The sequence below is a fragment of the Rhinolophus sinicus genome, chromosome 6, assembly GCF_057876585.1.
Source record: "Rhinolophus sinicus isolate RSI-liver-muscle chromosome 6, RSI-T2T, whole genome shotgun sequence".
Classification (NCBI taxonomy): Eukaryota; Metazoa; Chordata; class Mammalia; order Chiroptera; family Rhinolophidae; genus Rhinolophus; species Rhinolophus sinicus.
Window position 1 is genome coordinate 51,223,742 of NC_142506.1, and position 27,225 is coordinate 51,250,966.

At 36.4% G+C, this 27,225-nt stretch overlaps 1 protein-coding gene across 1 annotated transcript in view; it reads left to right on the plus strand.

The window, feature by feature from the left end:
* Positions 1-27,225, plus strand: part of KMO (kynurenine 3-monooxygenase) — a 41,341-nt gene that overhangs the window by 13,676 nt on the left and 440 nt on the right. Inside the window, exons 2-14 of the mRNA XM_019746830.3 lie at positions 1,286-1,355; positions 1,647-1,744; positions 2,966-3,055; positions 7,098-7,146; positions 10,562-10,649; positions 12,482-12,647; positions 15,965-16,036; positions 16,905-17,026; positions 18,522-18,669; positions 20,471-20,528; positions 22,458-22,540; positions 24,327-24,428; positions 24,519-24,578. Coding sequence (XP_019602389.2) covers positions 1,286-1,355; positions 1,647-1,744; positions 2,966-3,055; positions 7,098-7,146; positions 10,562-10,649; positions 12,482-12,647; positions 15,965-16,036; positions 16,905-17,026; positions 18,522-18,669; positions 20,471-20,528; positions 22,458-22,540; positions 24,327-24,428; positions 24,519-24,578 — 1,206 coding nt within the window. The remainder of the gene's footprint in view (positions 1-1,285; positions 1,356-1,646; positions 1,745-2,965; positions 3,056-7,097; positions 7,147-10,561; positions 10,650-12,481; positions 12,648-15,964; positions 16,037-16,904; positions 17,027-18,521; positions 18,670-20,470; positions 20,529-22,457; positions 22,541-24,326; positions 24,429-24,518; positions 24,579-27,225) is intronic.

The window sequence follows — 27,225 nt, forward strand, 5'->3', positions numbered from 1 at the left end:
AAGAAGAGCTCTAAACAGTTAATCAATATATGAAAAAGTGTTCAACCTCGTAGTAACCAGTCATATGCAAATTAAAACACACTCCTCCCCATCTTACCCTCCAACCAAAATGCTTAAAAGTTTGAGAACATCAACTGTTAGCGAAGATAAACTCCCAGAAGCTGCTGGTTGAGAAACCCATTAATACAAAATTTTGAAATACTTGGCATAAAAAAGGTGAAGAAACATAAAGCTTTGGGCAGGGATTCTGGTCCCCAAGTATAAAATTCTAGACAAATCATGCACATATGTACTAGGATTCATATACAAAAATATTATTTGCAGCATTGTCAATAATATACCCCAACCAGAAAAAAACTCAAATGTCCTTCAATAGTAGGATGGCTAAATAATCTGTGAGGTTTCATACAATGAAAAATCATACAGTAATGAAAATGGGTGACCTGGAGTTAATGTGCAACCATATGGATGAATCTCATAAGCATATTGTTGCGTTAAAGAAGCAAGATGCAAAAAAAATACACAAGTGCGATTCTAATTGTGTGATTCAAAAACAGCCAAAATTAAACTATATTGCCTGGGGAAATATACCTAAGTGGTAAAACTATAAAGAAGCAAAGATTGGTTATAACAAGTCATCATAATGTTTACCTCTTGGTAAAAGGTTGGGGATTGTCATTGGAGCAGCTTTAGGAGGGTGACATTGTTCTACTTTTTGACCAGAGAGGTGGTTATGTGGGTGTTTGCTTTCTAATTAGTCTGTAAACTGTACACATGTTTTATGATCTTTCTGTATGAAAGTTATAGCTCACTATAAAAAAAGTTTAAAAAAAAACTCTGCCTCTAAAATTATACCATTTAATCTTTTTCAATATTCAATATTACTTTTATATTAGTTTCAGGTGTACAGTGTAGTGGTTAGACATATAATTTATAAAGTGATCTATACCATTTAATCTTGAAGTATCCCATTATTTTTGCAAATAATGCTTTCTAGTAGTGACTGAGTTAGCTCACTGTGATAACCAAGACTAGTAAAAAAGTACAGCCACACACAGCATTTTGTCAGTAAAAATTCTTATAAAGGGGGTCAAATATATGGTGATGAAAGATTTCACTTTGCGTGGCAAACACACAATGCAACGTATAGATGATGTATTACAGAATTGTACACTTGAAATCTATATAATTTTATTAACCAATGTCACTCCAACAAGTTTAATTGAAAATTCCCTATACTGGTGGAATCAGATAAAAATATGAAAAAAATTGCTTTGATTCCTAGGTCGGATCATTAAACGCATGCTTCCTTGCAAAGAGAAATTTCCAAGTTGACGTATATGAAGCTAGGGAAGGTAAGACAATACTGAAAACTGTGAGACGTGGTTCTCATTCTCTGACATATTTCTCTTTAGATTTTTTAAAAAACATTTAAAAAAAATAAGAGGAACTGTTATAATTGTTTAAACCTCAACTATCTAAATTCATTTAATACAAATGTATCACTGTTTGTATTTTCTTTAAAAGAGTGAGCAAGGACTTTTAATTTGGTCCTGACTGCACCAGCTGATGAGGTGTTATATGCTCATTCTGTCCTGGGACGTGAGGAGATGCGTGTAACACGATGTCTATTTCCAATGTCTTAGATATCCGAGTGGCTAAATCTGCACGGGGAAGAAGCATTAACTTGGCTCTTTCTTATAGAGGGAGACAAGCCTTGAAAGCCATTGGCCTAGAAGATCAGGTACTTTGTTCTTGCATTTTCCTTACAGAAAATAATACCTGCTGTTTTTCAACAATTGCATGGTCCTGATTTCATCCCGATTCAAGGCACTATTGAATGCCAAGAACTCTGTTTGAAGACTCATTCTGCAAGGTTTTCAAATTTCTAAATTTGGCAAAAGGGTGGACATTTGACATTGGAGGCCCCTGGGGGATCGAGAACAAGAGGCATGACACGGGGCAGGGGGATGCTGCACCCCCACCTGATGGCTGCTTCTGAGGTGGGCTCTCAACAGGATGGTAGGTCTCTACCTCAGAAGGTGTGATCTGAGATGGCATTAGGATGACAGGAGGCAGGCAAACTCCATTCTTTTGACTACATGTGTCCATAGTCTCTTATCCACAATTCTATCTCCAGAAAAGCTCTGAAAATAGAAAGCTTTTCATTAGCCATTCAGCAGCAAATTTGGCCTGATGCAGGACTTTTTGTGGCCTTAAAAAAAAAAAATCTCATTTGGTGCAACTATGTTTTGCTACAGAAATATTGTGTTTGATTATGAGGGGGTGGCCCAGACTCTGCTGGGCACTATGTGATATCCACATTTGCACTACCCTACCTCTCTAAAATGTGAAAACTTCTGAGTTCTGAAACTAATCAGCCCCAGGTTTTTGGAAAAGGATTGTGGGCCTGTAGTAGATTAACCTTACACAGCCTCAAGGTCACTGACGATCATGCAGTTAGAAAATGTGAACAGAAGCAATGTATTTTTCTTAATAGGGTTTTTGCTGACAATGTGTCTTGAAATAATATTGTAAGTCAATGTAAGTGCCATTTGCATTTTTATAGTTTTCTTATGTCTATGTTATAGGAACGCACGGTCCCTGGGTTTCAGGAGTCCTGGGATTTACTTCCCACGTGTTGCTCTCATTTGTGATCATGAGAAAAATCACTTTTAACCTCTCTGACAATGAACCACTTTCCTCAAGTGCAATGTTTGCTTTAGACTCGATAAACTTGAAGTCAATTCCAAAGTCTAAAGGTTAAAAAAAAGGAAAACCTAACATTTTCAGAAACACAGTCATGACTGATTAAGTTTCCACCATATTGTGCTTCCATTGTCTTTTACATTATTTTTAATTTTTTTTGAAAATATTTAAAATCACACTTTAAAATCAATATCTATGTGATTTGCATTATTCCACGTGATAGAAATTGAAATTGGTATTTCTGGTTTTATTTCAGATTGTATCCCAAGGTATTCCCATGAGAGCAAGAATGATTCACTCTCTTTCAGGAAAAAAGACTGCAATTCCCTATGGGACAAAGTCACAAGTATGTTAACCCTGGAAATAGATACTTGTTTGGTTATGCCTGGAGTCTAATGTCTGGAACGTGCTGCTTGTTTTTTGGCCCTTCCTTTCCTTCCTCTCTAGCCCTGCCTTTGACATTGCCTGCCTTGGTCTAGAATGTGGGGACATACCAAGTTAATTCATAGGAGATACTTGAGATACAGTCCAGTCCCTAATAAATATCCAATAAAAGTTAGCTATTATCGTGGCTATTACTGTCATAGTTATTGTTGTCGTGTGTCTTCCCTCTATGCTTTGCTCATACTGAACACCTCTTCCCTCCCATCTCCTTTCAATTACGTAGAGAAAATTAGCATGTATTTATTGTCAAGCATGATATGCAAGAACAACTCTAGAGGGTTTTATGAGGTTGCTTCCCCTGACTTACTCACCCAAAATTTAATTACAATAGAATTTACAGAATTGAACGAGAAATGCTTTCAGTATCGTATAATCTGTAAAACAGGACTCCAGATGGTGATGTAGTTTATCAAAGAAAATCCATTATCTGGTTTTGTGTTTTCTTCTAATATTTTACATAGTAACATACAGAGTTGGGCAAAGTATAAATTTTTATCTAAGTACACCTTCTAAGTTTGTTTCTTTGAGAGAATAAATGTACCAAACATCTATCAACAAGAGAAAAAACTCTGACTTGCTTCATCCAGCGGTGCCTCATTTTCTTAAGTGCAAAACCCAAGTGAGGTTGATATTCTTCTGAGTCTTTGACCCTCAAGAGAGCTCCCATTGCAGGTAGAACAACGTTCTAGACTCACCTGGTATCTTGTTAAAATGCAATGTGATTCTGCAAGGCTGGAGTGGAGGCTGAGCTTTTGCAACCCAAACACACCCAGGTGGTGTCCACACTGCTGGTCCGTGGACCACACTTCGAGAAGCAAGAGACGAAGCACACGTGCTCATGGGAACAAGGACTTGGTGGGTGGCAGGAGTGCTCAGCTGTGTGGTTTGAGAGAGGGGAAAGCTTTAGTGTTCAGAGAAGACTTCACAGACAAAGTGAGATCTGAGATAGACATTTTGTTGAAATCTTACATTGGTGGTGAGATAGTGTCATCCCAATCAAGTGAGGGTCTATCTATGGGAGGAAGTCGGGCGAGATTAGGTTTCTAAAAAATACCCAAGTGCGTATTGGATGAGAAAACTTGTAAATGCACTTTCTCATAACAGAATTTTAACAGCAATCAGCAACCTTGGATTCATTGACTCCAACCTCCTTGCTTTATAGATGAAGAAAGAGGCTGTATGATTTCATGAGCTCAACATCAAGAGAGAAATGAGGCAGGTTTCCTCTCAGACAATGGCAGGTAGAGGTAGTGCAGAAGGCCCTCACAGGAGTGCTGGGCACTACTGCTTAGTTACACTATTTCTTCTGCAAAATTAGATTGACTCAATAATCGTCCCACCTTTTTCTTGGATTAACATGGAGTGTGTTGAAAAACCCATCCCCTCAACAGACAGTGAGTCAATGAAGTACAAATAGATCAAGGAATAAGATATGATTCAAAATATGAGGAAAGCTAGATGAGGAACTCTCCTCACTTGGACCTGCAACCAAAATTGGCTTCCCTACCCACACCATCAGAGGGGTAGAGAAGCAGCTTCCTCACCAATGATTCCCCAAGGAGATGGAACTGTTGGTAGGAATTTCCATTTGGGGGCCTTCAATACATTAGAAAAGGGAGGAAATGACCCCTCCCCCACCAATTCTGCAGTTTCTGAGTTCCTAAGAACTGAGTTAATGCTAAATTTACAGCCACTGCTCTTTCTTTGGTTTGCATCATTACTTTGATATCTGAGTCAAACATGGGGCCTCCTTCTCCTTTAAGAACCACAGAAAACTGTTTTGAATCCCTTAATTCCACAGCCTGTAGAAGTCCAAAGCCCTCCCTCCTCACCCCAGGATTTCTATGGATCCCCAGGGAGCCTACCTTCTATCGGATTCTACTGCCTCTCCATGTCCACTCCCTCCCTCTCACCTAGTATTATTGGCTTTGTACCATGATGGTCCCGACATGAAGTTCACCCCTTTCACCAATTTCTACAAACAACACTCACTCAAAAGGCACAGGAATACCCTGAAGACCTGGGGGACCTGGGGGGCTCACACTGTGCACAGAACAGCAAACAACGTAGAAATCCCTAATGTGCACAATCGGGTCTCCACAATCCTTTCTGAATCTCTTCTCTGAGCCTCCCTCCTCCGACTATTGTTTTCTCTGCCCTTTCTCCCTTGCTTTGTACAGGCTCTTTCTGTCTCACTTTTTCCTCCCATCTCCCTCCCAAATTGCCTGGGCAACTATCAAATCATTCTCTAATATACAGAGCAGGTAAGAGCTCTCCAATTCTTACTTCTAATCTCCCATGCCCAAACTAGAAAAATGGTACCCCCTACTAGGAAACATTCTCGTTTGAAGGCATTCAGGGTGTAGGATGTAAACATTTTTTTCTAATATATTTGAAAAAGTCAACACTGCAACTATTGTCTTACAAATCTCCAAGGAGATAATCCAACGTTTTTCAGATGATGATGATGATGATGATTATTTTGGTTACAAGGAACACTTTATAGCTCTTGACTTGTTTATGTATATTTATTCTTTATAAAATCAACCTTTGAGAATAGGTATTGGAGGTGAGACTTGACAAGAGTGACTAACTTTTGGTTATGATACAATATCACCCAAAGATATTAAGTAGACGAGACAGGGACACTCCCTGGTCATCCTGCAAGACCCATGTGTCTATCAGTTTTCAAATGTCAACCAAGCCTAATTACTGATATGGAAAGAATATTTTCCCCATGTAAATGAACCTTCATAATTAGAATGTTTCCTAATATACTTTGAATAACAAGTGTGGTTTCCATTGAAACGAGGGGACTAATGACCTAGAAGACCAGAAAACAGAAATAGGAGGCAGAGAATTAAGAAGTCCCTGTTAGTTTTAATTTATAGCAAACACAGGAAACTCTTCCTCAGTCATTGCCTCTGTAGCATGACTAAGTTATTTTTATACCAAATATAGATGTAGTTGTTAATTTTAAATGTCTGCATTTGGATGAGGTGAAGATTTATACATTTTAGCGTACTTGTGTTCAATGTTGTGATATGCCATAATTTTCTAAATTATATGCTTAAAACTTGTAAAGCACTAGACTCACCCTGAATTGCAAGGCTGAATTATGATTTTCATGGGCCTAGGTAGTCATTCTTGCCTTTGTGGGCCCATTTTTCTAAAAGAATAAATATTAAAAGTTAGATTTTATGAGAGCATTGGTGTAGATATTAATATAATCCAGGCTGAATTCATTCTTATATATTCATTATATTTACTTTTTTTTTCTGATTTTGAAATAAACTAAAATTAAACCATTTTCATATACCCCTAAAAGTATGCTGGGCCGTAGGTACTGTGCCTGTCGTTTCTCATGGAATAGTCGGCCCCACTGAATTGTTCTATAAAGTTAGAAATGACCAACACATGTGTCAGGGAGGGTTAATCCTATTCCTACCAACACCCTCCCACCACCACCACTTATGCACACGTACATACACACACACACACACACACACACACACACACACACAACCTTTCACATTGAAACGAAGGCCTTCAAAGCAGTCTCTTTGAGAAAAAGTACATTTATACTAGATCCTATCATTTCTGAAGTTTTTTGAACATCTCAACTTGGAGATCTGAGATAAAAATAAGATTTACGATTTGTTGTTGAAACGAAACTATCATAGTGAAAATAAGGTTTTCCTGTAAGAGAAGGGTTTGGTTTTCATAGTATCAACATTTGAAAAAGCCTAAGTTTAAACTTAAGCATTGCGTTGTATGTGTTTGGTTAAAGTGTTTATTTTTTAAAAGACTACTTAGCAAAGTGGTCATAAAACTAAGCTTGTAATTTTCTGCTAAATAATAGATATTTTTCAGTGAATAACATAGAATTATATTTGTCTATTCTCCAGAAAAAAAAAACAGTACCTACTATATTTTTCTTACAGTATATTCTTTCTATAAGCAGAGAAAATCTAAACAAGGATCTATTAAATGGTAAGTCAAATGCTTTATTTTACCAGTTGTGATTTTGAATAAAGCACATGAGACTAATATTGTCACTGGATTTACTGAGACTTGTTTACTATTCCTTTTAATGGGTTTTTAAGAGCAAGACTGTGTACAATACCAATTCCTTCTTGAAAAGTAGTAGTGATACATCCTCTGGCATCTCTTTTTCATCTTTTCAACGACCTAAGTGAAAATCACTTGTTCAACGTGTATTGAATTCCTCTTGTCTTCTAGGCTCTGGAATGAATGAGGACTCACTCCCCGTGAAAGATTCAGTCTAATGGGACAACATATATATGCTAATGATTTGCAAAGTGACATGATCAGATTTGTATTTCAGAAAAGCAGAAAGCTGTAGTGTGGAGGCTGATAGAGAACCACAATCTCTAGAGTATTGGCGTAATCCTTGGGTGCAAAAACAAGGCCCTGGCCTAAAGCTATAGAAAAGTGGTTGGAGGGAAGGATATAGATTCATGATATTTTTAGGAGACCAAATAACTAGAGGGTGGAGGAGGTTGGGAAAGAGGAAGGTGTAAAATATAACCCTGATGTTTCTAATTCGAGTAACTAAAAGGCCTACACATTAGTGGAAAATCCCGACTTGCCAACTAAATTTGTAACTTGGCTAATCAATGCAATCGCATTCCACGCAGCCCTTGATCATAACAGTTTTTTCTCTTCTTCAGCATTTGTACTAAACAGATTTCACTCCCTGCAAAGCATGCCACTAAAGTATTTCTCCTATGTTCTAAATCAAACGGTCTTCATGCAGTTCAACAATCGCTGACCTTTTGAGAGCAGTTTCCCCGTGACTTATCTGTGTTTCTCCACATTTCCATACCCAATGCAAATTTGCAATGTGTGTTTTGAATTGAATTCAATTGAACTGGGAGGAGAAGTAATGGGGAAAGTCACTCCAGTTGATTCACCAGGGACTTAAGAAATAGGATTTGGTATGCTTACTTCAACTTTTCATTTATTTGTAAGACTGTCTTTTGGATGGGTAGATGGGTGGGGTGGGGCTAAACAGCTAGATATATTCATGTTGACCTTAAGAAAGTAAATATTCACAAAATAACTTTTTAAAAAGATACTAGTATTGTCTCAATTTATTAAGATAAAAATAATAGCAAACATTCATGAGGCACCAAGCACTATGTTAAGTGCTTTTTATGCTTTGATTTGTATAACCCTCCTGAAAACTATGTGAGGTGGGAATTATTTGTATCACAGTTGTACACATGGTGAAGGACCAATATAATTTTTGAAACAACTGCTAACACTTAGGAGCTAACATATGGAGAAGATCCAATCTTATTGTATACATCAGAAGCTCCTCTCACTGTTTTTTCATTAGAATTGTGCTGCACAGCATGAAATTTCATTAATGCTATAAATACATTAATAAAATAAATGCTGAATCTCTTGACTCCCAAACTTTGATTGGAATGTAAAGTTCTTTATTCCTTTACACAGCATCAAATGTGTGAGCTGCCTATTCCACATATTCACTCAGTTATAAATGCTTATTTCTTCCTAACTGAACAGCTTCCCCTCTGAAACATTTTAACGCAAACATTTTCCAGCATCAGCATTTCATGTGGGACTGTTTCACTGTTCACTATTCTGTTTGATGTTAATAATTGCTAAGCAAAACAAACAGAATAGAGGACATATGGTCAAGTTTGTTTGACAAGTCCTGCATTATACAAGTTTTAAAAGTTTTTTCTCTAGCAGTACTTCCCAGAGCCTCTGTTCTCCCAGTCTGCATTGCAGAGCTTCTAGAGCACTGTCCATCCAATATGTAGCCTCAAGTGCCAGCCATATGTGTAATTTTAAATTGTATATTAACCACATTAAAAAAATAAAAAGAAACAGATGAAATTAATTTTAAAAATGTATTTTAACTGAATATATCCAAATATTATTATTTCAATGTGTAAGCAATATGACAGTTATTCGTGAGACAATTTTGTTCTACGTTTTTTGTTTTTTTTTACTTTTTGTACCAGGGTGTGAAAATCCAATGCATGCCACACATCTCTATTCAAACCGGCCATTTTTCAAACACTCAAGAGCCACATGTGGCTGGAGACCAGGACAGTATAGCCAGGAGGGTCAGGGTGTTAGCATTTCTCCAAAGGATTTGACCACAGAAGATTTATTTATTTATTTATTTATTTATTTATTCATTCATTCATTCATTCATTCATTCATTTATTGGGAGCATATCCCAGGACTGTTGTTCTATAGAAAATTCTTTGGGGTGCATTAGAATACATTTAAGAATGAATGAATGAATAAATAAATATAAAGTTGATTCCAAAACATTCCCTTACTAGTTCAGGTAAACTCTGGTTTCTCTAAAATTATTTGCCAAAAGATTTCCTATACATAAATAAGTCTTGATTTAAGGTCACTCAGTTTTCGGTATTCTAAAACTTCCAATCCCATATCCAAGAATCTTAAAATCTTCAAACCCTAAATCAAACTCAATCAAAACAGAACAAAAGAATGTAAAACCTGAGGCAAAAAAAAAGAGTTAAGGACAGACAGGCATATTGTCCCTATATTTTTTTTTGTACTTTCTGTCATCTGTCATCTTACCATTCCTTCCAGGATCTCAGTTACTCCAATAAGCTGAAGGGTTTTGAACTAACACATACATCCTAATTTGTAGCTTTAAAATCAATAAATAGCCTATAATTACAGCTCTCCTGTCCATGAAAAAATTTTGAGGGACAAAGAAATCATATTTTACTACTATAACAGGAACACGATTAATAGCTAAGAGAATGAGATTCACTAAATTCCAAAGATTCATAGCAGGCAAAAAAACAAACAAACAAAAAGCACTAAAATAATCTGATTCTATTTATTGAGGCATTTCAAATCTTTTTACTCATGTTTTCCCTCTAAGTGTTCCATGGTTGGATTACAAAAACAATTAGTATCAATAATCTACATTTGTGACAACTGGAATCAGAAGTCTAGAGGACTTACAGTAGGCATAGAAAAAAGGAGTTTGGCTGAATATTTCCAATCACAAATAAAGTCTCAAGATAGAGGCAACTTTTAAAGTACATAATGCCTGCTTCTTTCCCACGGTGCCAATAATTACAGCAATGTAAGAATTTGAATAATGGAAATTGAAATTAGTTAATTTTTTTTTTTTTTTTTTTGAGATGAGGATCGTTGATTTTTATTCATGTCTTCCACTACCAAATTATCCTGGAACACTTACCAAAGAGCTGTCATATTATCATTTTAACTAATCATTTTTACGTTAAGCAGAAATACCTAGCGCTATCATACTGTTGTCAGAAAAGGATTAGTATAGCAATTTGAGTAAGTGAATTGGGATTTTATTTGTGTTTGCTTTCTTTCTTTGTTTTTCCAGCTGTTGAGAAATATCCCAACGTGAAGGTGCACTTTGGCCACAGGCTGTTGAAATGCAGTCCTGAGGAAGGCGTGATCACAGTGCTTGGGTAATTACCAGCCAACCTGTTAACTTCCCAGTGAACAGTGAAGGGTTGGGATGGAGAACTGTATCTGTAAACTTTGTTCTTTGGCTCTTGAAAGAGTTAAGTAATTACCAGAAGGGTAATTCAACTATGTTCTAGAGTCAATGAATTTTATTATTTTTAAAAATATTTTTATTAAAATAAAGCTAACATACAATATTATATTAGTTTCAGGTAGACATCATAGTTATTCGACAGTCCCCACGTGGCACTATACAAAGTTATGACCACATGATTGATTATATTCCCTATGCTAAAGAGGTGATCACCATAAGTCGAGCAACCATCTGACACCGTACCACACGGTCACAATATTATTGACTGTATTTCCTATGCTGTACATTATTACATCCCCATGCCTTATTTGTTTTATACCTGGAAATTTGGACCTCTTAGTCCCCTTTGTCTTCCCCTCTTTTTCAATTTTTCAATTACAGTTGACAATCAATATCACTTTATATTCATTTCAGGTGTACAGCATGGCGGTTAGACATTTATATAATTTACGAAGTGATCCCCCTGACTAGTCTAGTACCCACCTGGCACTCTTCAATGAGTTTTAGATTGAAAATAGGCCTCAGATGTCCTCTGAATACAAATGCCACTCGTTTCAATCCTCGTGCTCGCTCACACTCCCATGGTATTCCACACTGGTGACCACACTCTGCTTCAACTTCTCTCCACCCTTCTAACATAGGACCCTCCACAGTTCTGCTTCTTCTCTCCTCTTTCTGGAGGCTATTTGTCTGCTTCTCCTTAGCTGACTCTATTTCCTCGAAGTTCCAAGCCTCATGTCCCACTCTTGGGGTATGCCATGGATTCATAGTCCATTCAACAGCTGCTTGTAAATTCACATCTCTAAAATGAACCACTAGCCCAGGCCTCTACCTTCATTCCCCGTCCTTATTCCAATCCTAATCCATGTGAATTTCTCATGAAACACATTCAGAGGTACCTCTTACCATAATCTCAAACATATAGAAAACGTTGACCATCTGTTTTTCTCCAAGCCTGTCCCACTCTTGACTTCCCTCGTACTATTACCCAGATAATGAGAATCCTTTTTCCTGTGCCCCTTTCCCTGTTTTCTCCTAACTGTTCTGCGGGCCTCAGAGTATGTCTCCTTCTTCCTGAGTGTCACAGCCCTCAGCTGTCATCCCTGCATGGAGGCTGCTGCAGTCACCTTGCTCTCATTTCCCTTCTCTTCTGCCTCCACTTCAGTATGTCCACTGCAAGTGAGATTTCTCAAATTGCCGCTTCTCATACGTCATTGCCCCCATGGAAAAAATTTTCTCCTTGTTGCCAGGATAATGTATTTAAAACTTTTGTCTCAACATTCAGAATATTCTTCTTCTCCTCCCTCCTTTCCCTCTCCACACTGTATTCTTTTCTTAAGCTTATCTTCTGCTACCCTCTGCTCAAGCCAAACATCTTGCTCCTAAAAAATCCTGGTCACATCCCTGCAGTTCTCCATACATTTCCTCTACTTGGAACATTTTACCTTCTTTTCAAGATTCTCTTCCTTCATGCAGGCAACTCAACTCTTGGTCACACTGCCGTGGCTTACCATGTGTTTATGAATCAGTATGGTTGTGTGCTGTTCTCATTCCCCCCAAAAAAACCCCTGATAGGGATAACAGGTATGTACATTTTATACCTATCAACTCAACGCTCTAAGTCAGATATGTAAAAGGGAGTAGTGGCCCCGATGAGTCGCTAATTTTTATACCCAGATAGAGGTACATCATTATTTTCACCATTAGACCATTTCTTTTTTTGGATGGTTTATTTTCCAGATCTGACAAAGTTCCCAAAGACGTCACTTGTGACCTCATTGTAGGATGTGATGGAGCCTATTCAACTGTCAGAAGTCACCTCATGAAGAAACCACGCTTTGATTATAGTCAGCAATACATTCCTCATGGGTACATGGAATTGACTATTCCACCTAAGAATGGTGGTGTAAGTCCCTTCCCTTTCTTATCCCTTTTCCACACACGGTAACCCTCCTCCCCACACTAGTGTAGAAGTATATTCTAGTGCAGTTGTTCTCAGTCATGTGTCTTGGTCAGTTTTGAAGTTTGTCACAAGTACTTTGCAATTAATAATAAATGGGGATTACAGGTATCCTTTCAATAATATTACTTTCCCTTACCTTTTGATATATTTTCCTGACTGGTAAAAAAGAAAGGAATTACCACTACCTTATGGGAAATACACACGGAATGTGTCTTATATAATAATATCATTTTTCTATTTTCTCTTGGGAGAAAAAAATGGGTCGGGAATCAGTTCTGTATACTGACAATCCTGACTTCTTACACTCATGTTTTAATTGGTCATAATTAGTAAATAAAGTGAACTGCAAGTTGTTGCAAAGAGATTTCCATTGAGTTTTTCTCATTCCCTGGTTCCATATGTGGCCTGAGGCAGATATGTGGTAACTATATTTAAATTGTCACTAGCAAATAAATGTAGAAACTTACTAAGGAAAATTAAAATACCAACAGAAAGAATAAGGATCTTGGCTTATAAGTAGGGATAAGTAAAGAGTATTAGTTAAATACTTGATTTGCTTATAAAACATTGTGCTTTTAAGGTAATTATTTAATCTATTTGTTTGAAATTCAGATATCTATAAAATGTCAATTTGGAATAGTGGTATTATATACCAGTTGTATACCAAACTGTATCCACCAGTCAGATCCATATTTTAACATTACATTGTCTATTTCTTTCTTCTCAAAAATGTGTATACTAATTCTTCAATGCTTATTTTATGGTTTTCTGGTAGGTCCTATTCTCATGGCCCAGGATCTGATAATTCTGAATTGTAGGATATTAGGATTCTGTTGAAAATTTGTCCCAGATTTGAGTAGAATCATGCCTCTTAATGTAGATTTAAGACAGTAATTTATTTTCTAGGTATTCATATTTAATAGTAATAATTCGTGGTTTACAAAAAGTCTCCACTGTTTTGACATGTTACCCAGACAAGGGAATATTTTGACATGGACTAAAAACAATCCCGTGAAAATTACTCTCCCTTCTTTCTTTCCTTCCTTTTTCCTTCCTTCCTTCCTTCCTTCCTTCCTTCCTTCCTTCCTTCCTTCCTTCCTTCCTTCCTTTCCTCCTCTCTCTTTCTTTAATGTAGCAGATACTTTTACTCAATTTCTGATGATTGGAGTGGGGATGAGATTGGGTGGGTGATGAGATTGAGTTAATAAAGAGGGGTGTTTTGGAGAAATGTATGGGAGACTCATCTTAAAGATGCTTTTGAGAGCAAGCAAAATGTTTTTGCTTAGAAATTATGTTTAGAGGGACTTGTGGTGAGAGGACCAATGGTAATTACTGCAAGCCTGACCTTGGGACTGCTATTGGATAAGGATAGCTATTGGAGTATAAATTGGTAATTAAAAAGTTGAAAGGGTTGTTTTGTAGGGTCCTTGAATACTTATGGACACCAAAATTTTCTTGGTATCATATTTGTCGTCAGAACAATGTATAAACCATAATCTATGCCATAATCTCCTATGATGAAGATAGGAGGTATGTATTATCTTCCAGCTTTTAATCAGCAGTTTAAACATCTACTATAGCAATAAATGATAAATTGGTCAGCTGCCATTTATCCATTCTTCTTTATCTTTTGGAGTTCTAAAAGGTTGTAGACGTGGTTGAAAGAAAGCAAAAGGGAAAAGCAAGGACGTTTGCCTCACGCACGCTGGTCTCGTTATCACCCCTCTAAAACACTGCTTTACTCAGAAGGTTCACCCCTACCCAGAAGCCGTTGTCCTTCAATTCTTATCTAATCTACAAATCCCTTCTTTTAACCACTTCAGCCCCACAAATTTCTTACCTGCCGTTTTTATCTCCTATCCTTCTAATTTGGCAGCAAATCACTTACTGTCTCTCTACCACTTAATTGTCGATAAAGGGAAGTTACTTGGCTTTCCATATGGATACATCTTGCCTATTCAACTGCATTGTAAGATGTTTGAGGTCAAAGGGTTATGCATTTATTCATTTCTGTGTCTGTGTATTGGGCTTTCTTAGAGGCTCTGGGGATAAAAAAAATGCCAGGAAGCAACAGTCTCTTCTCCTAAGACACAAATAACTATTACAGAGTGAAAATGTTTGCTAGGAGGCTACTCTGATTCATGTGTTCTTCTTACTATGTAAGATATATACATGGTAGGTGCTTCCTAAACACTTATGAAAAGTAACACAAAATTGAAATATTTGGAAAATTGATTCATAGATATATATGTATATATATATATATTATCCCTGGGAACCTTAAGGGTTTAGGTTAATTGGGTCTTTGGGTCAATTGATCTACCAAAGTAATCAATACTTACTCAGGGTGCTATTGTGTTGTAGAGGGGTCATTAAAGAGACAAGAACTCTCTATTATTTATGTTGTAGGAAACAAGTGACAAGAGGATTTTGTTTGTAAAATTTTGTTTGGACCATAAAATTTAAATTAGGACTTTAAAATCTGTACAAATAAGTCCCCAAATAAGATGAAAAATAAAGTATGAAAATATTACACAAACATATATGTTACACACATATATACACATACATATATAGTTAATTACACACACATATATATTACACACACATATATACACATACATATATAGTTCATGCATGTATATATATTTTATATAAGTATATACAGAGGGTGCCAAAAAATGTATACACATTTTAAGAAAGGAAAATTGTATTAAAATTGTAATACTCAATATATACCGATAACAAAAAATGACTACAAGTCACATTTGACTTCTGCAATTACAAGAGATACTCAAAGTGGTTACCATCAGCGTCCAGACACTTCTGATGACGGCAAACTACTGCTTGAGCAATGTTGACCAAAGTGTCCACTCGTATACATTTTTTTGGCGCCCCCTTGTGTGTGTGTGTGTGTGTGTGTGTGTGTGTGTGTGTGTGTATGTGTGTGTGTGTGTGTGTGTGTGTGTGTGTGTGTGTGCATGGAAATAAAGAAAGAAAGAAAACATCTCCTTATAGCATGTTCTCACATCTTGGATACCTTATATCAAAAACCCACCTAAGGTTGAGTTTATAAAGACAGAACAAAGTATTTTCTAAGACTAATTCTACTTTATGTAACGATAGATGTGCATTGCACCATGCATATGATGCTGATTTGAATTGCTGTGGACACAATTATAACATAAGCAGAGTCTGTTTTATAGATGTGCTGCCTTAATTACTAATCAAACATATATATATATACTTTTTTTCTGCAGTATGCCATGGAACCTAATTATCTGCACATTTGGCCTAGAAATACCTTTATGATGATTGCACTTCCTAACACGGTAGTATAGAATTTTTTGTCAACTATAATTTTGCATCATAATTAATATTGTTCATGATTTACTTTTGTGCTGAGTATATGTATACCTAATTAATCTTGTCCTTATTTAGTCTATTTGGTGATTACATCTTTGAGACTGTGAGATTATTGAAGGAAAACCTGTAGTAATGCCAATTATTTACTTTGGAAAGGAGATTTAACATACATAGATGACTAATGGGGGCTTATCTCCCCCAAAACAATGTAGGAAAAGATGGCCCCAAAATAAAGCCAGCGAGATTTAGGTTATATACTAGAAAGTACTTTCAGCCTTTAAGGTTTATAGAACATTGGTATATAGGTTACTAAAAAAGAGTATAGCTGTTCTTTCATTAGACCCTAGAGACTTTTAAAAAATGTGTAAATATACAAAATACATTTATTATTATTATTATTATTATTATTATTATTATTATATAGCTATAGGTATTTCTCTGGTTGGCCTTTTTCTTTTTCTTTCTCTTGTTATCAGTCCTAGGGTCCAATGCCTATTCTTACTGTCTTAAAAGGAACAATAGAGAAGAAAGGAGAAATTAAACCCAACCAACCTAGTAGTAATCTAAGCCGTGTGTTGTTTTCTTGGTGAAAATACCTGGAATTTACAGTGTAGAGATTCTCCTAATAACCGAGAAGCTGGGGAGTAGCCCTGGGACTTGGCAGAGCTTTTCTTTGGGAATGAGGGGAAAGGCAAGGGTAACTTTTCTGTCTGCTTGGACAGTCCCCCCATGTGACCCTCGGCCACAACGAGAAGCCTGTAATTTAGGGATATACCTGTGTGCTGGCAGCACAGGCCTCAATTCTCTCTCACACTGTTCTTCCTCTTCTCACAGAACAAATCTTTCACGTGTACTTTGTTCATGCCCTTTGAAGAGTTTGAAAAGCTCCTAACAAGTAGAGATGTACTGGATTTCTTCCATAAGTACTTTCCAGATTCTGTTCCTCTAATTGGCGAGTAAGTTTCAAGATGTGCAATTGTGCCTTTTGCTTCATTGGTTTGAGTTATTCGAAATTCAAATAAAAGTTATGCCCGTATTTCAGTTTTGCTTAAATGTGACCGATTGTGCAGTGACCTCGACAAGAAGACGATGTTAGCAAAAGTCTGAGGGAAAGCTGGGCTGTGAGCCAGAAGCTAAACAACCCCAGCATGGCCAGTTTCTCTAGGAAAGAAAAGTCACCCAATGTCCTGAGGCTTTTCTGTATCCTGTGCAGAACCCTGGTGGATATGCAAATCTGTGGCATGGCAGGTACCGCCTGTAGCCTCAAGTCTCAAGTCTCCCTCGTACTAGCTGTGTAAGCTAGCCTCACATTAAAAAGGTGGTAATAATAGTACTGCCCCAAAGGGTTATTGTGATGACTAAAGGACACCATACCTATAAATCATTCAGCACAGAGCCTGGCACATACAAAGTTCCCCCAGATTGACAGCTAATTGTGTTTGCTTTCTGGTTTGTGACCCGTGACTGCCCTGGCCCATGTCAGCATCACCCACAATGTGGGCCTCGTCATCTGGTCTCACTCGGTGCTTCTGCTCTCACTGTCTCTCCCTCCTGGAAGCCAGCTCATTTTCTACCTTTAATGATGTCTTCGTGGAGGCAGCACAATGCTGCAGAAAGCATAAGATTTTTAATACTGCTTCTGCCCCTTACTTCCTTGAATCTCAGATATTTCATCCTTAAAATAGGTATCAATCTAGATACCTAACTATTAGGGTAGTTGAACTTAGATGAACAAAGATGAACTAACCATGTAAAAGGGATAGCAGCCTATGACAGATATTTTAAAATTGTCAGTTTTCATTCTTTACTGCGGACAAATTCAGTCTGTATTGATCTCTGCTTCACTTGACACTGAAGGAAAGCTCTGTACACCAAAATTTAGCCCTTATGTTCTATGGCTGTTTTTTTTGCCTCTCCAACTATATTTAAGATCCTGGAGTATATGTACTATTTCTCTATTTACAGCTTTCACAAAACTTCTGTAGATGCTTGACAAATACTAACTTGATTACAACTGTCTATTTTCAAATACATATACATTCACGTTAATTTTTATTTTGATCTGTTGTAGTTTAATCAGATACATAGTAGCATCTCAATTTTTCCACAGAAATCTAAAACACACCAACATAGTTGAAAATTGCATGACCCATGTGGATGATAATGAAATTTTCATGTCATATAATGCAGACATATTTCGAGTTATTGAAATACTGCCAAATCTGTTCTTTTGGGATGTGATTAATATTGTTGCAAACCAAGAAGGTAATTAGAACAATGGAATTTGGGGATAGCAGAAACTTCAATTTTTCCCTTTCCTGTTTTCTTCCTGGCATTCTTATGTATTTCTCAATAAAATCCTGTGGTAATAAAAGCAGTAAATGTGAAAGAATTATGCAATATTTAATACCCAACTTAATATCTTTACATTCTGATTATTTTCCTCTGAAGGCAAGCCCTGGCACAAGATTTCTTTCTGTTGCCTGCCCAGGCCATGATATCTGTAAAATGCTCTTCTTTTCACTTGAAATCACACTGTGTGCTGATGGGAGATGCAGCTCATGCCATTGTGCCCTTTTTTGGGCAAGGAATGAACGCGGTAAGTTCTTTTACCTTAGAAAGTCACTGAAATTTTTCTGGCTGAGTCTCAACTAAAACATCTCAAACAAGACTGAGAAAGACAAATACTACATGATCTCATTTATATGTGGAATATAAAAAACAAAATAAACAAAACAGAAACAGATTCAAAGATACAGAAACAAACTGAATACTTACTAGATGGGAGGTGGGCAGGAGGGCTGAGTGAGAAAGGTGAAGGGATTAATACCAATTGGTCATTACAAAATAGTCATGGGGATGTCAAGTACAGCAAGAGGCATATAGTCAATAATATTGCAATAACTGTGTGGTAGTACATGGGTAATAGACTTACTGAGATGATCACTTTGTGCGGTATATCAATGTCTAGTCACTGTTGTTTTGTACGCCTGAAACTAATTTAAAAAAAAAAAGTCTAAAACTATCCTCACATAATCTCTGAGAAAATCAATTCAGCAACATACCAGCTGTTTAACTAGATTGATCACTAAGTAGGGTCAAGTCTTGGATTACTTGATCCAGTAATTTAATTCAGAGAAAAGCATTAATCATAGAGAGTTTTCTGTGCAGTTAGAAAATGTATTTGTTGATAGCTTGAAATTTGGAAACAATTATCAGTAATTCAAGACTTAAATCTTAAAATATTTTTTCTAGAGGTTATACGTAAGTGTATAAATGTTAGGCTCAAAAAAAGAAAAAAAATCCTAAGTTGTATTTTATTTTTCTTCATTTTTTTTTTCCCCAAAGGAAAAGAAAACACAATTGACAGCATTAAATAAAACAGGTTAGATGTTGAATACTGTTGCTTTCATGGAAATTTTACCGTTCTGGCTAGAAAAATATTTCAGAAAAGAAGTAGCGTTCAAATATTGTGTGTGTGTTTAATGACTAACTAACAACTTTATTATCATATTTTTCTGTGTTTTGATTGTTAGAATATAGTTGCCCAAGTATAAATAGGTTGTGAATCTAATCAATTGTATTTTCCACAAAGTAGTGGTAACCATTTTGTTTTATAAAAACATAAGAACATTAATTTTAGCATAGTAGATAAGTGCCCAGTCTCTGGCATCAGAAGGCCAGGGTTCAAATCCTTACTCCAGGATATGTTCTTACACAACTCTCATCTCTAAATTCCTATAGCATTAACAGCCTATATAATTTGCATTTATTTGCTTCAGATGTAATCTTCATAACTGATGTGAAAATTATTTTATTTTTTAACTTTTACATATTTTTATATTGTCTCTAAAACTGTGATTTGAAATCCTAGAAAGCAGGAAACACAGCTTTTGATTTTCTTCTTTCCCACTGCATTTAGTAAGGTACTACATTTAGTAGTACCTTACTAATTTTGTGGAGTTCTTAATATTGAAAACTTGCTTTAATCTTGGCTTATAGGAACTAAATTAACATGAGAGTTCTAACCTGTCATTAAATGTCTCTAAATAGGAATCTTAAAGACCTGAATAGTTAAAATATAATTCTAATACTCATGGTAGAGCAAAGTTCTTGAAGAAGCAATGGAATCCATCAAAATGACGAGTAACTTAAAATTTTGATAATATTCCAAATCATTATACTTAATATATACATATAAATTGGACAAAGAGAAACTATCAAGCATGCAATTGATGGCCTTTTACAGTCATAATGCAATGCCAGGTGCGACTACTCAGTTGTGTTCAGACTAAGAGTACACATCCTATGAATTATACTCACTAATGGAAGGTCTGTTCAAAATTTCTAAGAAGCTTTTATTATTTCCAATTTTTTCCCCCCATTTTTTCTTATTTCAGGGCTTTGAAGACTGCTTGGTATTTGACGAGTTAATGGATAAGTTCCATAATGATCTTAGTAAGTAAAATTTCTCGAACGGATATGGCCTAGCCCTGCTGATGAAATGTAGGCCCACTTCTGATCCTGGATGACCACAAACCCATGGTCCAGACTTCCTGTTCAGGATTATAAATATTTCTGTTAAGAGTCTCTGCCACTGTTGTCTCCCATATCAGACAAGGAGCACCCAGAGAGGGAAACATAGTTTCTTTTAAGGTTTGTACATGGAAGTCTATGTAGCGATCCACACGAAGATAAAAGTTCTGAGACCAAAGATACGCTCCTTTGTCTCCCCTTCAGGCACCCGGCCTGAATCCCCTGCACTTTGCCCTCTGAAACCCTGTTAAAAGCCCCAGTGCGTTCTTGCTTTTTGCCTTATCAAAGATTGCATCTGATACTTCCATTTGCCTTTTGGTTAAAATTGATTCTGCCGATATATTAATTTCATAAATCTTGAAGTTTAAACTTTTATATGTAATTCTGAAATTATAGTAAACTAAATGTTTATACATAAGTGTATAAATGTTAGGCTCATCTGTAAAAGAAATGGCAAACAATAGCCTAAGAACTGGATAACTCTTACTGCTTCTCAGCATCACATGATCTCAAAGCCTACCTCTGAATTTAAACCTGTTTCAGGTAAGGGACAGAGTTAGAGAACTGGTTTTTTCAAGTCTCAAGTTTTGTTTTGTTTTTTCCATCTGTAAAGTGGAAATAATACCAATTCAGAAAGTTGTTGTGAAGGTTAAATAAACTGATTCGTGTGACACCTTAAAAAAAAAAAAAAAAGTCTATCCCACAGTAAGTTCACAGCAAATGTTTGTGATGATGTTATAGGAAGTCACTGGACTCAAGCATCGGTGTCTGGATTGGAAGAGAGTACAGATTCCTGGGCAAATTGCTTCTGGTTTTCTCCCTTTTTTTCCCCAGTCATCTCACTCAGGAGCTCAAGATCCAGAGGCATTTTGCTTCTTCCCTTCGTAGCCCTCGTGTGATTGGTTTCATGTGATAATGATGATGGAGGTGGATGGAGGGTTTGTGTATCAGAATATACTGTCAGTACTGGTTTTGTTTACTAGGGAACAAAGATAAAACAATAATAATATGGCAATAATAATCATAACTAATATCGCTGCACATTTCATATGTGTTGCCTATCTTCGTGATTTTAATGCATTATCTCATTTGGTCCTCATGAAATACACGAGGCATAGGTACGATTCTTGTCCATATTTTACAACTGAGGAAATTGAAGCTTAGATAAGAGTAAGGAACCTCCCCAAAGTCATGTAGCTAAACAGTGGTGAGACCGGGACTTTCACCCAGGTTCTTTGCCTTTAGAAATGGCTTCCTTAATAACTAGAGTTGTTTAGTCACATGAAAGCTATGTTTGTAACTAATTTATCAGTATTTATTCTGTATTTACCACATACCAGGTTAAGATTTCAAACATGAATAAAACATGGGCCCTGCCTCCAGGAGATCACAGAATAGTGGGGGAGCTATTGTTTAAGCTAATAAGGTGTGATGGATGCAATGAAATAACTGTGCATGGGGTACCAAGGGAGAACATGAAGGAGAATAACAAATTCTAAGCAGGACTGGAGGGGAGTCATACATATGAACTGCTTTCCATTTGTGAAATAAGGAAACAACCAGTGTAATATTGTATTATATTATATTATTATGTTATATTATATTATGTTATATTTGACCACTGTATATTATATTCATTTTATCATATTGTTATTTAATCACAATAGTAAATACCTATATGTTATTGCTGAGGATTCATAGTTTTCTGGTCATCCAACCTGGTTACCTATAGTTTTAAAAGGTTAGAGAGATCACTGGTAGAGAATATACTATTTAATTTTACCTGTGTAGAGCCAAGCACATTTTTATCAACTGTTTTGGAAAATATGTATTATTTAACTTGGTTTCTAGGTATGTGTCTTCCTGAATTCTCAAGATTTAGAATTCCCGATGACCACGCGATTTCAGACCTATCCATGTACAATTACATAGAGGTGAGTGAGAGGGTTTGGTTCTATTTCAAGAGATCATTTACTGATACTCTAACAAACGTTCTTTTTAAAAATTTTTCTTTGCTCTAGGCCCATCTCATGCATGCTGCAAAGAATAGATGCCAAAAGAACACACACACACGCACACACACACGCGCACACGCACACACACACACACACACACACAGCATTCCTTACACGTAGCTGGATTGTTACTATGTAGACAGTGACAATGACCCATACACATCATCCCCATCTACATTGCTGTGACATTTAGAGGTAACAAAGATGACAGAATATCTGGTTTCAATCTCTGATAATTCACAGGCTCAAACCTTAGGCAGTTAGTAATTTAGAATTAGTAATACACTGTTTTAATGAAAATATAACTTTGATATGTGTTAACATATTTGGAAAATCTAACAAATGTTAAATGGCATTTCCACTCTTAATGTTATAAGCTGCAAACTTAGAGAGTAGCATTGAATATCCTTTGGGGCGTTACGCACTGCAAAAAATATGCAATACTGAAGAAATTCATGGTAACAAGATTAATAATCTGAAAAAAAACACAATTCCATTTTGAGCCAGTCACATGAAAAAATCTCACCATAACATAGAGGAAAAACTGAGGGTTGCTAGATGGGAGGGCGGGTGGGGGTAAGGGGGAAGGTGAGGGGATCAGAAAACAGTCAGTAACCACAAGATGGCCACAGGGTTTTGAAAATTAATTTGGGGAATGTAATCAATAATGTTGTAAAGATTTTGTAGGGTATCCGATGGACACTTGTCCCATTTGGGAGACCACCTCAGGGATGATGTAGATGCCTGATCACTGCACTGTACACCTGAAGCTGAAGCTGAACAATAATGAATGCCAACTGTAATTTTATATATATATATATATATATGTTGTATATACATACAAGAAGCAGAGTACAGCATTAGGAATAGAGACAGTGGAAATGTAATGGCTCTGTACGATGTCAAAGGGATAGTGGATGGGGGTAGGGGAGTTCACTCAGTGTGAGGGATATAAATGATAAACGTCTAAGTATTGCTTTGTCATGTGCACCTGAAACTAATAAAAAAAAGAAAATAATAATAAATTTGAGAGAGAAGAAAATTTTAAAAAAGGAAAAATAGTCTCACCATAAATAGCTGTTGTTTTAGTTTTAAAACAACCAAAATGAAAAAATATTTTATAAGATAAATTTTAAAAAGAGTGTAGCTGTTTTCCATCTCTTTGGAAGACAGAAAGTAGTAAAGTGGACTTCAACTTGAGCAGAATGGTTTCATATATGGTGAAAGAAGTTCTATAAGATACTGAAAAGCTCATTCATGTATCTTCCCTGTGTCTTTAAAAATAAGACAGCTATAACCCAATATTTGTCCTGCATATGGAGTAGGTCAAGGTCAACATGGCTTTAAACAGATTCCTTCCCGTCATAAACAATATTCCAAGCCAACCAGGAAGTGACAGAAATTAGTCAAATCTTTGGACTAACAAAGGACCTGAAGATGCAGCTGAACAATCCCTTTGCTACAATAGAGTTCCCATAGTGACGCCTGAGCAAATAGCGTTCTTGAAAAGGTTTTGTGTAATTGCTCTTGAAAAGGTAATGTCCTATACTATTGACATTTATTAACAGGGATTGGGAATGACTACGGAAATAAGAATTTTTTTATTACTTGGTAATGAATCAGAATAAAGAGTATTAGTAAGTTGTGGTAAAGAAATAAAGGTCCTTTGTTCAAGGTATTCCTAAAAATTCTTCCATTATTACAGATGCGATCACACGTCAACTCACCATTGTTCATCTTCCAAAAGAACATAGAGAGATTTCTTCATGCTATTATGCCATCTACCTTTATCCCTCTCTATACCATGGTAAGGGTCTGAATTTAAGATGTTTCTTCATTTTAATCTTCTGTTTAGCCATTAAGGAACACACAGAACACTCTTTAAACTTTCTTACAGGTCACATTTTCCAGAATAAGATACCATGAAGCAGTGCTGCGCTGGCATCGGCAACGAAAGGTTAGGACAACTAAATTTTTTTTTTAATCGGATATATTAAAGTTCTATAAGATATTGAAAGGCTCATTGATATATCTTTCCTGTGTCTTTAAAAGTAAGACAGTTATAACCCAATATTTGTCCTGAATATGGAGTAGGTCAAGACAAATATGGCTTTAAACAGATCCCTTCCTGCTATAACCAATATTCCAAACCAACCAGGAAGTGAGAGAAATTAGTCAAAACTTTGGACTAACACAGGACCTGTAGATGCAGTTGAACAAACCCTTTGGTGCAATGGAGTTCCCATAGTGACATCTGAGCAAACGCATTCTCACTATTGTGTAATGGTTTTTTACTGCAGGCAAGCACAGAAATGATGTGACAGATACGAAATATTTGTCTTCCAAATAAAAAACATCCTGGGTACACAGAAGGCAGAGTGCCTAATGAAGAAAATTATAAAGAAGAGGCAAAGAGAGTGAGGGCTTTTGAAGAAAAGTTATTTAAAAAAATTGATGTTAATGTTTCTAAATTTTTTACTTCATTTCAGCAATGTGACTGTTTACTTTTATTTAGCAATTGGCTTTTGCCTTATGCAGTACTCTTATGGGTTTAATTTGTGAAACTGGACATAATTGAATCACTTATAAAACATAATCTAATTCCAATGTAATGCTATGTCACATTCATTTTGGGCAGTTGAACCAGAGAAGACAGGAAATGCACATTCTGATTCCTGATCTTTCTCATTGGAAATTTTACAATTCATTAATTCAACAAATAGCTGTATTTAGTGATGAATAAGAAGTAGTCCCTACCCTTCACATATTTCAGAAATGGGGGTGGGATAAGGGTGGGGGTGAAGATGGACAATTGCAGTGGAAAGGCACAGAGTGCCCCTGGAGGGCTGGGCCAAGACGCCTGGAAACTGAAGGAACCTCTTACATGTCCAGGATGGGAATGGCAACTATTTCAGTGGAGCTGGACGATAGCACATGCATATGAGAATGGCTAGAGGTGGTGCTGGACTGGTAAGCAGGGCCTTAAACATCTTTTTTTTAATTATTGAAATATAATTGACATATAACATATTAGTTTCAGGTATACAACAAAATGATTCAATATTTGTATATACTGCAAAATGATCACCACAATAACTTTAGTTAACATCCGTCACCATACATAGTTACAAAATTATTTTTTCTTCTAATGAGATCTACTCTCTTAGCAACTTTCAAATATGCAATACAGTGTTATTAACTATAGTCACCATGCTGTATATTACGTCCCCAGGACTTATTTATCTTATAACTGAAAGTTTGTACATTTTGACCCCCTTCATCTGTTTTGCCCACCCTACCGCCTGCCTCTGGTAACCACCAATCTGTTCTCTGTGTCTATATGTTTGTTTGTTTGTTTTTTAATTCCACGTCTAAGCGAGATCATACAGTATTTGTCTTTCTCTGTCAGACTTATTTCACTTAGAATAAACTCAAGGTCCATCCATGATTTCCTTCTTTTTATGACTAAATAATATTCCAGTGTGTGTGTGGAACACACACACACACACACACACATTTTCTTTATTCATTTATCTATTGATGGACACTTAGGTGGTGATATTTTTTTTTTTTGACTTGACACCAAAAGCAAAAGGAAAGAAGTAGGACTACATCAAACCAGAAAGCTGCACAGCAAAGGAAACCATCAACAATACAAAAAGGCAACCCATGAAATGGAAGAAAATATTTTTAAATCATATACCTGATAAGGGGTTAATATCCAAGATATATAAAAGATTCATTCAACTCAATAGCAACAAAAAAAAAAATCCAATTAAAAAATTGTCAGAGGGACTGAATAGATATTTTAGATATTTTTCCAAAGAAGACATAGAGATGGCCAACAGGTACATGAAAATGTGCTCAACATCACTCATCATCAGGGAAATGCAAATCAAAACCACAACAAGATGTCACCTCACACCTGTTAGAATTATAAACAACCTGAATATTAGCTTAAGGGAAACAGTGAAACTAAAGGAGCCTAATAAACTCAGGTGTGGATTTCAGAAAGATTCCTTTGCTGTGTGGAGAATGAAGGAATCAAGATTTACTCATTCAAAAATGAATAAAATAGGGTCCTTGCCCCCAAGGAGTTAAAAGTCTAATAGGAGAAAGAGACAGTGACAGGTAGTTAGAGTGCAGGACAATAAGTGCAGTAAAAAAGACCAGGATGATATGGGAGTGTACGTAACCCAGTCTAGAATGAGCCTTGTGTTGTTGATACACTGCAAGTGGCAGAGACACTGTGTTCAAACCCTTCAGGTATATATGGCTCCTGAGTCACAGAGGTCACCAGGTCCATCACTCTTCTCATGGACATTTTGTGCAGGGTCTGAGCAGTGACTGAATTGTATGTGGCTTTAACACAATGCTCTTCTAAGACAGAGTTAGTAGGTCTTTTTCTACACTGTGGGTTATTTTTGTTAATGGCTGTACAAAGGTTGACTGCTAAGAATTTCTTATACAGAACACAAGGATTCAGATGTTTCTGGAAAGAGAGAAAGGAGAAAAGGAGAAGGGAAGCTCCAAACTATTCACCTACAAGCCATTGCAAGACTAGTTAGGGGTCATGAAATTAAATTGCTGTTTCAGGTTAAAGA